This window comes from Mastomys coucha, unplaced genomic scaffold (genome assembly GCF_008632895.1).
Source record: "Mastomys coucha isolate ucsf_1 unplaced genomic scaffold, UCSF_Mcou_1 pScaffold23, whole genome shotgun sequence".
NCBI lineage: Eukaryota > Metazoa > Chordata > Mammalia > Rodentia > Muridae > Mastomys > Mastomys coucha.
In genome coordinates this window covers 69,513,956-69,527,012 of record NW_022196906.1, presented here as the reverse complement: position 1 = coordinate 69,527,012, position 13,057 = coordinate 69,513,956, and the positions used below count along the sequence as shown (strand labels likewise).

General features: G+C 43.2%; 1 protein-coding gene across 3 annotated transcripts in view; it reads right to left on the bottom strand.

The window, feature by feature from the left end:
- Positions 1-13,057, bottom strand: part of Onecut1 (one cut homeobox 1) — a 31,696-nt gene that overhangs the window by 8,635 nt on the left and 10,004 nt on the right. For 2 of the 3 annotated variants that reach the window (XM_031344647.1, XM_031344646.1), the window contains exon 2: positions 6,105-6,182. The exons of the other annotated variant lie outside the window; for it this stretch is intronic. In XM_031344647.1, the coding sequence (XP_031200507.1) occupies positions 6,105-6,182 (78 nt within the window). The remainder of the gene's footprint in view (positions 1-6,104; positions 6,183-13,057) is intronic. 3 annotated transcript variants of the gene reach the window in all.

The following is a 13,057-nucleotide window of genomic DNA, read 5'->3' as shown; positions in this document are numbered from 1 at the left end:
GCTGGGACTAAAGGCGTGTGCCACCACCGCACGGCTAAGTTCTTAAGAAGAATTGCAGAAGTTTGCAAATTAGAGGCTGGAGATAAAGCCCAGTAGCAAGCACAAAGCTGAGAGTTCAAGCCCCTTCGCCTTAAATTTGGTTTTGCATATGAATTTACCAAGCTTTCCTTCCTCGGGAAGTCAGTAGGCGAGTCAGACAGTGGTCTCAAGTCTTTGCCGACTCTAAATCCTGTCACAGGGTTGACAGATCCTGGAGACCTCTTTAACTGAGCAAACATGGGTGTAAGGCCTCTGAGGACTCTGAAACTACCACTCAGGGCTGAAGCACCCCTTCTGGTTTCCAAAGTCTACTATGACCTTAATTAAATAATATTTGAAGCAATCCCCCCATCTCTCTGTCTCAGTATCTAGCTGCCCCATTGACTTCCATTGTACCATCTATGATCTTTACGGATTTTTATTCTCTATTCTTATTATTTGATTGGGATAGTATCTAATTTCTCAGGCTGACTTGGAACTCAATGTGTAACTGAGGATGAGGGTCTGAGAACCTCTCAAGTATGGGGTTACAGGCATAAGTGCCATCACCTCTCATTTAGGAGGTTCTGGGGACTGAATCTAGCTTCATGCAAGCTAGACCAGCCCTCTACCCACTGACTATATCCCCAGACTCCTTCACTGCTTTTGAAAAAGAGCAAATAAGCCACGAGTTGTGTGATACATGCCTGTAATCCATTCCAGGCCACACTGGGATACAAGGGGAGGTCTGCCTCCTTCCAAGGAACAAATAACAAAGAGCAACAACAAAACAAAGCAGTGGTAGCTCTGTGATCAGCAAAGTCTTATTTAGATGGTGGCAGCAAAGCAAATCCATGCCCCTCACAATTGCCCAAATGGCCAATATAAGAGCTTAAAGCAATGACAAGCAAGCACCATAGACTCCACAGACAGCTCAACACTGTATCTTCCTAGACCTCTGAGCCATTTAAAAGAAACAAAGGCTGGAGAGATGGCTCAGCAGCTACCGGCACAGAATTGCGATTGTAATTGCCTGGAATTCCAGCACTTGGGAGGCTGGGCTATGGGGATTGTTGAGGGAAGCAAGCCTAGGCTACATTACAAGATCCAGTCTAAACCTACTCCCCACTCCCAAAAGGAAATGGACTCCTCAAGAAGTGTGGGTTGAACTGTGTGGTCGTCTCTTGGTTCAACTGGGCAGACTCTCCATTCCATATTCTTTTGTCTCACTGTTATTGTAAGTCAGTATCAGTCCTTGGTCTTGTAGGCAGAGATGAGTACGAGGTGGGGGCAGACTAGGAAAAGAAGGCCTTTTAGCTTCCACGCGGAAGAAGAGGGCTGGAGAGCTAAGGGCATCAGGTACACATACCCAACCATATACACATAATTAAAAAAATATTTTAAAAGCCCTTCGATCATTTGGAGCCCAATAATTGGTATGGTTCTAGAGTTATGATGTTTGTCTTGCAAGCCAGTCAAGATATAGAGCTGACCTGATGAACTCCATGCTTAGCATGCGTTTTAGCTCATGCACGTCTATTGTGAATTATAAAATGTATTGATTCAGTTTTTATAATTAGCATCTATCGTATTCATAACAAGTAAAAGTTATAAAAAAAAAAAGAATTATAAAAATCAGTCTCCAGGGACAGGAGATGACTCAGCAGGTAAGAGCTCTTATTCCACAGGCATGGGGACCTAAGCTTGTGTCCCCAGCAGTGATATCAAAAGATGGGCGGGGCTGCATAGGTAGGCCTGTAACTCCAACGGAGTCTGGAGGATTGCTGGGGCTTACTGGTTGCTAGTGTAGCTCCAGGTTGGTGGCGAGTGACTGTCTCAAGGGAATAGAGTAAAACGTGATAGAGAGGGACGCCTGTCTTCCTCTGAGAATATCATGGATGTGCACAGTCGTGTACACATGTGCACACACAAAAGTACAAATTAAACTAATTTCCCGTAGCTAATTTCAAACAATCAAAGCTTGCCTCGTTTGGGTCTCTGGAAAGATGTCTGTATAACCATACTATAATTTTCTCTAATATGATAATAGTATACACTAAAAATGAACTTTACAGGGGTTTCCTGAAGCCCAAGAAGAGAGCTCAATGTCTGCTCTACCTCAAGGATCTTGATACTATGACCTCAACTAGCTTGCATCTGTCTCTTCACTGCCCACCCACTGCCCATCACCCCTACCACACTGCTCACACTACCACACTGCTCACACTACCACACTACCGCACCTAAATGCACCAAGCACATTCATGCTTCTACAGCTTTACCTAAGCTATTCCCTCCACCCAGAATGCCATTTCTGCCTTCTTTCCATTCAAAGAATTCCTTATAGAGTAAGGCCAGGTTCCAGAGTTTCATTTTCTCTCTGCCTCTCTGTCCCAGGGGAAATTGTTGGTTCCTGGGACAACAGAAGAGCACCCCACCCCCATTACCCTTGGATTTAGTTTGTTTCTCATCAGTCTCTCCCATTGGAGTGGAGACAATCTTTTGCATGGTTTAAAAAAAAAAGTTAGATCACAGATTTCCCCCAACCCCAGCAAACTAGCATTCTTGTTATATAAACTGGCTAGATGTGGACCAGTAGAAATTAGAGACACTAAAGATAAAACTTAATATCAAATTTCAAAAATACTTTTCGGGATGGCTATTCTTTGTTTTGTTTTGGTTTTGGTTTTTTGGAGACAGGGTTTCTCTGTGTAGCTCTGGCTGTCCTGGAACTCACTCTGTAGACCAGGCTGGCCTCAAACTCAGAAATCCACCTGCCTCTGCCTCCCAAGGGCTGGGATTAAAGGCGTGCGCCACCACGCCCAGCGGGATGGCTACTCTTGAACCGGGGCAACTCTACTGAGGAGACATTCCTAAGATGACTTTAGAAAACAGTGGAGGGCTGGAGAGTTGGCCTAGTGGTTAAGAGCACTTGTTGCTTTTGCAAAGGACCTGAGTTTGAATTCCAGCACCCTCTCGATGACTTACAACTGTCTGTAATTCCAGTCCCCATGGATTTGACACTCTCTTCCAGCCTCTGCAGGCACTAAGCACACATGTGGTGAGTATACATGCAATACACATAAAATAATAAAATAGATAAAAATCTAAAAAGGAACAAAGGAAAAAGAAAGTCAGCTGAGACCTTGGCGAAGGAAGCTGTGGTTCAGGACCAAGCAGGGAACATGTTGGAAAGATGAAGCTGGAGAAACAGAAGATGCAGGGGAATTAAGTTTGTCTGAGACCCTGAGTGACCACACCCCTCATAAGCAATTGGTGTGCAAGTACAGGCTCTGTGTTCCAGAAGGTCAGGGTACACTGTGATCTTCCTCGCTAAGCCTGGAGTGTAACTGATCAATACATCCCTAGGTCAGGGTACAGAAGAAAATAATTGGATTTTTTTTTCCCTCCTAAGATAGGGTCTTGTGTAGGTCAGTCTGACCTCAGCTTGCTATGTATCTGAGAATGACCCTGAACTTCTGAACCTTCTGCCTCTGCCTCCCGAGTGTTAGAATCACCATGCCTGGTTTATGCATTCTAGGGAACAAACCTAGCACTCAAGTATCTGAGCCATCTCCTTAGTCCAAGAATTGGATTTATGAGTGGGACGGCACATGTCTACGTCCTTTGTAGTGGAAACCATAACAATAAATTCATGAGATGGCCCCTGGAAAAGAGTCTTGAGGAAATTCAGTCTCTGGGGCTAAAGTGCTCACGAGAATAATGTGTTGGAAACACACAAAGATGTCACTTTGCTTCTTTTTTGGCAACTGCATGTTACTGAACATTTTGCCATTTAGATCCCTCTGGCTGCTTGTTCCCCCACCCCATAGGTGATGGTATCATGCTTTTCCCCTGGACTCCAGGGCTAGTCTACATTCTGCAGTGAAAAAGGCTAGAAGAACCTTCAGGAGTTTTTAGGGGTGGCTAGACACTGGAGCCAAATGGGAAGCCTTAGAAGCTGGCACCTGGGATCAGAGCATCTCAACTAGAGAGGGGCAGTGTTCACAGTGGCCCCAGGCGATTCTGTCACACGGCTAAAGCTGAGATATTCTAGGTCAGTGATTCTTAGACCTGAGCCATGTGACAATTCCGCCTGAGCAGAATAATGGGAACTGAGATTATAATCAGTTATAATCTTGAATCAGGAGCTTCTAACGGAAGCAGAAGTTGAGATGCTCCAATTCATGGCTTTTGGTGCTGGGAATTTAACCCAAGGTTCACCATGCTGACGACATACCGTAGCTCTGACCAACAGTGCAGCTGTAAAGGTTTTTTAGCACTAACTAATGGAGTCTCCCCCATCATGCAAAGCACCTAATGAGGAGAGAGTTCAGGGAGACTAGAAAGCCACTTCTTGGGTGAGTACATATTTCAGGACCAGAGGGATGAAGAGAAGTGTTGGTGTTGCCCGTCGTTTACCAGGCTGGCACCCGATGAACAAGACAAACCTACATTACAATGGTGAGCTGAGTCTCAAAGTTCAGTGCATGTCACAAACGCTTTGGAGCTTGTTAAGGTATTGATGATGAGCATCTCAGTGCTTCTGATTCAGTGGGGTTTCTAAGAAGCTCCCAAGTGATTCAGGGACATGTGTTTGAAGGAAGTCTTGGGAGTTATTCCTATGGAAAAATGGTTAGGCAGGTTTGTTTCTGGATGTGCTACAGGACTGAGCAAATGTGTGTGTGTGTGTGTGTGTGTGTGTGTGTGTGTGTGAGAGAGAGAGAGAGAGAGAGAGAGAGAGAGAGAGAGAGAGAGAGAATCTCTTTGTGTGTATGTGAATATATGTCTTTTTCTGTGTCTTGTGTGTGATCTCTGTGTATGTGTCTGTCTGTGTCTGTGTGTGTATGTCTATGTATGTGTCTCTCTGTGTGTATCTATGTGTATGTCTCTGTGTGTGTGTGTCTGAGTGTTTGTGTCTGTGTGTGTATGTGAAAGAGAGAAGGGGAAGGGAGAGAGAATGATAATTGATTATTGAGTGTCAGTGTCAGATTTCTGACTGTAGACTGAAGAAGGATATACAAATAGGGCATAAGGAAAGGCAAAAAAAAAAAATCCCATGGGATTATTTAACAATTGTGGGGTGCAGGAATTGATATAAACATGATTATACACACACAAACACACACACACACACACACACACACACACACACACACACACGATGGCCCAAAGGGTAAAGAAGATTGTCATCAAGCCTGAAAACCATAGTTTCATCTCCAGGACCTACATGATGGAAGGAGAGAACTGACTACTACTGGAAGTTTCCCTCTGACCACTATATCATGTACGTATATCATGTACTTCATGAATACAGACATGCACATGTAATACAAATGTAAATATTAAGCATGATTCTGTATGCATGTATGTTATATATGTATGAATGTGTTTATGTTTATCTCTATGTATTTACTTCGCAGCTTTATCTGAGAGAGTGGAGAAACAAAGCCATGCTAATAGCTCATGCAATGATCGTACCCAGCTCTTCTTAGTCTCTAATGCCTTGTCCATCAGCATAAGCCATGGCTCATCAGGGAAGGGGTAAACCCAAGGCTTAGGGCAGCAAGGGTACCAAACGAACTTGAAATATCACTTTATGCTGAAAAGTTTAAAAGAATAGTAATAACATGACACATAAGAGGGGCTCCCATTAGCCAAGTCTGAGACAACTTGAGCAACCAAAATATTTAAAAGCAAGCAATATTTTGCAAATTGTTGATAAAAAAGGAATTGTATGAGTCCACACCAATAGTAAATGGGAGGGAGGGAGGGAGGGAGGGAGAGAGAGAGAGAGAGAGAGAGAGAGAGAGAGAGAGAGAGAGAGAGAGAGAGAGAGAGAATGAGAGCGCCAAGGACTCTGACGACTCCCTGTCCAGTGTGCACAATGCTGAGGGTAGAAAAAGTCAGAACAAGCAAAGATAAACAGGTGCTAAATAGACAGGGACTTTTAAGAAGTAGAATATTTCCACTGTCTTAAAGTGCTTTCCGTGGGTTGCCTTTTAATTGGAAGGAAGGGGGAAAATGACCAGTAATTACACAGTGTAGAAGTTAGATAACACTTTGGGTAAACAAAACTCACTCACCAGGTAAGGGAGGAACAGACAGTTGGGGGCCTCCAGATGTGGTCTTCAGAGAAGGCACACTGCCACCCATGGCGCTTTCTGGGTAAGAGAGCAGAAGCTCAATGGAAACACGAGGCAACAGCAGAAGCACACACAGGAGAACGAGCGAATTCTACAGGGCCTGGAAACTAAGGGAACTTGACTGGAGTTCAATTTCTGAGACCCCTCCCCAGAGTGGATGCAGAGACTGGACTTCTGCATACTGTCCTCTGACCTCCATATAGGTGCCTGGCATGCTGGCACCCCCCAACCCACCCACACACACACACATGCACACACACCTGCAAACATGCGCACACCTACAAACAAATGAACAAACGAACGAATGAATACATGTGATAAACACAAACTTTAAAGAGAATAGCTTTTTTTTCCATACCAGCTTTGTAAGAGAAAGAGGGTGGAAAGGGACTACCGCACGATAAAATTTGGAAGCACAGTGGAGACAGAATTCTGTCCTAGAGAACCGTGCTCCAAGCACACCATGAATCACCTGACAAAGTGAGCAGTGACCACCACAAGAGAATATCCCTGGGCTTAGGAAGATGCTAGACTATTTTGAGGTAAGGGGTGGGCCATGAATGGAGCATGCCTTCAAGGAAAATAAACCCCCTCCATGGGAAGAGAGCAAACATGAAGCAAGTAAGTTGGATGCTAGCCACTGGCCAGTGCTCAAGTTGAGGGGAGTCTCCTGACGGCCTTTGCTCTATCTATCTTTGCAGATTTTCATAATCTGAAAGGAGTTCCAAATCAAAGTATAAACAGCTTTCTGTACTTCTGAATGGTATTTAATAACATGGAGGCGTGTTTGATTGAACATACTCTATCAACTCAATTTTGTAACAGAATAAAAAACCTAAGGTATATCTTATATACACACTTTTATTTTTATTGCAATTATTTTGTGTGTATGTATGTGTGTATGTGTGTGTGTACGCGTGTGCAGATGGAGGTCAGAGGACAACTTGGGGGGATTGGTTTCCTCTGCCCACCATGAGGGCATTGAACTCAGGTCATCAGGCTTGTGACAAGTATCTCACTTATATTCATGCCATTAAAAAACTAGAAGGGGGCTAGAGAGATGGCTCAGTGGGGAAGAGCACCGACTGCTCTTCGGAAGGTCATGAGTTCAAATCCCAGCAACCACATGGTGGCTCACAACCACCCGCAATGAGATCTGATGCCCTCTTCTGGTGCTGTCTGAAGATAGCTACAGTGTACCTACATATAATAAATAAATAAATCTTAAAAAAATATTTAAAGAAAAAAAAAACTAGAAGGAAAGATTATGGGATCCAGAGGTCAGGAAGGACTGGAGCAAGCAGTATCTTCGGACATGACAGGACCTCTGCACTCCGTGAGCTCATGACCGCTGTGGTTACCAAGGTGGACCTGCACAAGATCCACAAATGAGCATGAGGTGGGAAGGGGTTCCTAGGCCCCCACCCCTAACTGAGGAACTGTTAACTGTTGATGGCTTTGGGGGGAGGGAGAATCAGTTTTCTTTAAGTGTGGGGTCCCTGATCGGTTCACTATGTTTCAGGAGATGGCTTCACATCCATGAGTGTGTGTGTGTATATGCGTGTGTGTATAGATTTTTAACCCCACTAAGTCCAATTTACATTGCATAAATTAGTGTTTTTTTTTTTTTTTTTTTTTTTTTTTTTTTTTTTTTTTTTTTTTTTTTTTTTTTTTTTTTTTTTTAAATAGAGACTAAGAAGTTGGGAGAATAGAAAGGTGGAGAAGGAATCTGGGAGGAATTAGGGGGAAGTATGTGGAGGGTGATTATGAGTAAAATACAGTGCATGAAATTCTCAAAGAGTTAACAATATTATACATTTTTTTCAAGCAAGAAGGAAATAAACCAATATTTAGAAATGCATCATTTCTTGGTTATAGAGTAAAGGAGCAACTTTGTTCTGTTTCCTTCTTATATTTTCAAGGTTCTATGTAGGCATCTAGTACTTAGAGAAAAGCCATCTTTGAAAGAGGAAGCCAAGTCTGTTAAAATTTCACGTGTAATGCTGGCTGCCACAGCATTTGAGAGTAGCAAAATCAAGCAAAAGCCCTGAATACAGTAAAATATTCAAGGATAGGAATGCTTGTCAGAGAGGCCATGTGAATTATGATACTTCTAAAATATAAAACCATAAAACTTTATTTCCCTGAGTAGTTTATAGACCAAGGTAAGTGTCTAAAAATAGGAGATTGATTAAATAAATTATAGCACAACTATAAAATAGGAGATTCATAAATGTTTTCTGGCATTAAGTGCTGTGAGAGCAAAGGCAGAATGTGTGCTTCATTTGCCACACTGCAGATTGTGACCATCCTGTCTCTACATAGATACTGAATGAATGAATGAATGAATGCTACTCATAGTTTGGGTAGGAGTAATGATGGATCATTATGGCCTTAGCTATTTTTTACGTGTTTTCAAATATTCCACCATAAATGTAGTAACATAACATTTTTATTTAAAATTTTTATTTTAAATTATGTGTATTCCTATGTGCCTCTGTGTGTATGTGTGTGTGTGTGTATGTGTGCATGTGGATGCAATGACTATATAGGCCAGAAGAGGGCATTAGATTCCCTGCAGCTAGAGTTACAGGTGATTTTGAGTCTGTTGAGATGGGTGTTGGTAGAGCAGTAGGCTCTCTTACCCTGTGAGCCATCTCTCCAGCCCCCGAGTCACTTTTCAAGGATGACTTGAAATGAAGAAACCTCTCCATTTGTTGAAGTTGGGCTGCTTTCCACCTCCCTAGAACATGGCCAGCCTGTATTGTTTCTCTACGTGTTGCTCAGTCCGCCACACTGGCATACTGCCCAATGTGGAAATAAGCATTTCTAGAGCAGCAACTGTCAGCCAAGAAAATTAAATCATGAAGCATTCTCTATTCTCCCTAGAAATGTACAGTTTGGGAAATGAAAAAAAAAACCAAAACCTTTATTTACAAAAAAAAGATCACCCACCCTACACACACACACACACACACACACACACACACACACACACACGTTCACATGCTTTTAAAACCATAGGTTATCTCTGGAGAGTACAGAAGAATGGGGTTTTAGAAGCTTCCCCTCCCCGCCCCCTCCAGGCTTCAGCTCTGCTTCTCTAATCCCTATACAGATACCCAACCCTTTTGTGTGTGAATTTCCTTCCAACCTATTCCTGATGGGATGGTAATATTGAAATCTAAAATTCTATATTATTAAATTTAGTAGAGCGTACTTGAAAACACACAAAAGTACCTTGACAAACTTAATAACAGGAGAGTGGCTTGAGAAGAAAACTTGGTATGCCTATTGATTGTTTAAATTTTTAAAAATTATGGCCATATGACATATATTAAAATAAATATTTATTAATTGAAAGCGACCCTGCTTTCAGTTTAGGGCTCATGGGACAACCATGCAAATAACTGGTGTGCTGGGTAGTTTTGTGAACTAGACACAAGTTAGGATCACCTAGGAAAAAGAATGTCAGTAGAGAAAATTTCTCCGTCAGATGAGCCCATAGAAAATTCTCTTGATTAATGACTGATGTGGGAGGGCCCAGCCCATTGTGAGCACCCCTGGCCAGGTGATCCTGGGTTCTGTAAGAAAGCAGGCTGAGCAATCTGTAAGTGGTAAGCAATAAACAGCACCCCTCCATGGCTTCTATTTCTGTTTCTGCCTCTAGTTCCTCCCCGGGCCTTCTTTCATGATGGACTGTAAGGCGTAAGATAAACCATTTTCTCCCTGAAATGAAAAAATTGTTTTGTTTTGTTTTGTTTTTGTTTTTAATATAATCTGGGCTGGGCTGGAACTCACAGAGGTCAGACTGCCTCTGCCTCTAGGGTGATGGGATTAAAGGCATGTGCCATCAAGCCTGGCTCCCAAGTTGGTTTTGATCAGTGTTTTATCACAGCAATAGAAACAAAACTAAGAGAACCAGATTAAAGAAAAGCAGGGTTCTCTTTCTGATAAAACAATATGTATTTACAGTGCTGTTCCCACCACAGGCTGACCAAGAGGAGCCAACACGTGCCTGCCATGCACAGGGCCTGTGCTTAGTCTCCTCTCTCGGACTCGATGCTGACAGATCTGTTCTTGAGGTTACTTTTGCTCCTCTAACAACAGGGATGGGTATGTTTGACCCCTTACATTGGTTCTTTAAGAGTCCGGTGTCCACAGAGACAGCCATCGGCTGGGGTGGGGAGGACCGACTACTAAACTATCACAGTTGCCCTATGGATAAAGGTATACCCAAGTGTTTAGCTTCCCACGGCAGGGTCACAGCTTTGAGTCCCCACCCTCCCCCCCACTCCCAGGATGTCTGCTTCATTTTATTTTTAAAGTAGCTTTCCAACTTTACATCCCTTACACATATTTGCAGCCCATCTCTCTTAGCTGCTACGGAGCTGCTCATCGGCTCCCTACCATCCAGGCATGCTTTCAAAAGGACAAATCAGATCATTTCACAACTGGCCACAGCTGCCTTGAGCCCTGATGCCAGAGGCTGGCCCTTAGCCTGTACAGACACACGAGGTCTCCACCAGTACTTTTAAGGTTCCTCTTTTGTGTCTGTGTACTTAGCCCAGTGCCTGGTGCATGACAGTCTCCAGCCAGTCAGTGTTTGTGCGGATGAAGGAATAGGGACATACTGAAGGATTTGCTATAGTCTCTCTTGGAACTTACAGATATTAAAAACCTCCTGGGAACCCTGTGAAAATCCAGATTTAGATGCAGGAGGTCAGGGCTGAACCCAAGTTCCTAGTTGCTGCTGATGCTGCTGGTCTTTGAGCCTCACTCAGAAGAAAGGCTCCACTGAATCCTGATAGCTTTCAAGTTGGAAGAGTGTGTATTCAGAATTAGATATCCCTATAGGGATCTGGAAATCTTAAGTGAACTTCAGAATGGAAAGAGATGAAAAGAAGTTACAGTTTATATGCATACCCTGGGCCCACTGAGCAATGCAACAGGCTATTCCAGAAATAAGAGAAGTAAATAAAAAGCCATTTGCTATTAAATTCCCAGTACCATTTTTTTTCCTTAGCCTCTTGCTTCAGCCCTAGACTGTGTGTGTGTGTGTGTGTGGGGGGGGGTGTGTTAGAGGTGTGCAGCACTGTATCGAGCTGCGTCTGGGAATCTCTCTCGACCCATCTGATTTCCTCCCCCAGAGGAGTGTGGAATGCATGGCAGTTTGCTCTCCATCACTGAAATCAGGGCCCGGTGGAGGCTTTCATTGCTGGAGGGGAGGTGTGTGAGCTGGGGGAGGAGAGGAGCTGCCAGCTTCAGTTCAGATCCGAGAAATTTGCAGAGGACAAAGGGTACAGCAGCTCGTGCCTGTAGTCCTAGCATTAGGGAGGTGGAGGCAGGAAGATCAGAGGTTCAAGACCAGCTTTGGCTACAGAGCGAGTCAGAGACAAAAGGGATTTAGCTCTGAAGACCAGGCTGGCCTCGAACTCAGAGATCTGCCTGCCTCTGCCTCTCAAGTACTGGGATTAAAGGTGTGTGCCACCACCACCACCACCCAGCCCTATTAGTGTTTTAAAAAAGAGTTAACATCATGCATCGATATGTCTCTAAACACCGTTATTTAGTCTTGCTTGCTTTTGAGATTTGCCTTATATAAAAACATTCCTGCTTCATAGACATACACTTACATTTGGGGTATCTAGTTTTTCCATTCATCAAATTAAAGGCTCCAGGAGCAGTCTTTCCACATTCCCAGGAATGCTGTGAGTTTAGAATTATACAAAATAGTGGAATTTCTAGACATGTGTGGGCCCATAACTGTATGATGATTACAAATTTGTTATAGCAAAGATGCTAATTTACACCCCCACAGTCATATATAGGTAATATATATGTGTCCACGATAGTCCATGGTATCCCTGTGCTATCCCTGTTAGCTTGTGACTGTTAACTCCTGACCACCTGACTGGAGAGGCAAGCCTGAGACAATGCCATCTAGACTGAGCCCCGAACCCCACACCTTAATACAGGTGGACGGGATACTGAATGGAGATAGGAGATGAAGGCCCGCTGGGCTTTGCCATGGTTACACAGTCGTGATAGGAAGCAGTCAGTGACAGAATGAGACCTGGAAGGGACCTGAAAGCCAAAGCCTTCACTTTACGTTTAAGGAGAAAGAGGCTCAGAGAGGTTAAATTACTTGATGAGGTCTAAGAGCTAATTACTGAGTGAACCTTTCTCTAGGGCACTTCTTAATCCAGAGTTGCCCATTTCTAGTAATTTAGGACAGCATGATGTCATATATAAATTTATCAAAGAATTAATACCAATATTATATTAAAAAGACAGCATGTCGTGATTCATAATTACCTTAAATGTTCAAATAATCGATTTATTTTTAAAGGTAGTTGTTTAACTTAATTGACTGACGAATTTAATAATGTCCACTTCTTTGCTTATGGTGTGCCCAGGAATAACACTCAATGGGATGAACAGGAGACAGAGGCAACCTCCTCAATCATGGTTTCAATATGCATATTTATCTAAACTAAAAGACATGATCGCTTTAGGAAAATAACCCCCAGTTATCTCATTGGTGATTCTTATTATTGCATCACCTTCCTGGGAAAATGTGAGGTATTTCCTTAAAAAGCTTGTGTGTGTGTGTGTGTGTGTGTAAAGCAAACATGAAATCCATTAAGTTTCAATTTACTCTCCTTTATGAACACTCACAATTAAGCCGTCCTAAGGAGCTGGAGGCCGTGAGATTATCGTAGCAGAGCACCAGTGAACTTCTTCTTTACAATGCAAGACGACTTTACACTGGGACACAGAGAACTAATTTGTAGCAGAGATACTTAGTGCAGAAGCCTCTGAACCACTCACTGCAGGGAAAGGAATCCAGCTGGGGAGGGACTGCTTAGTGACAGGTAGTGCTGGGGGAG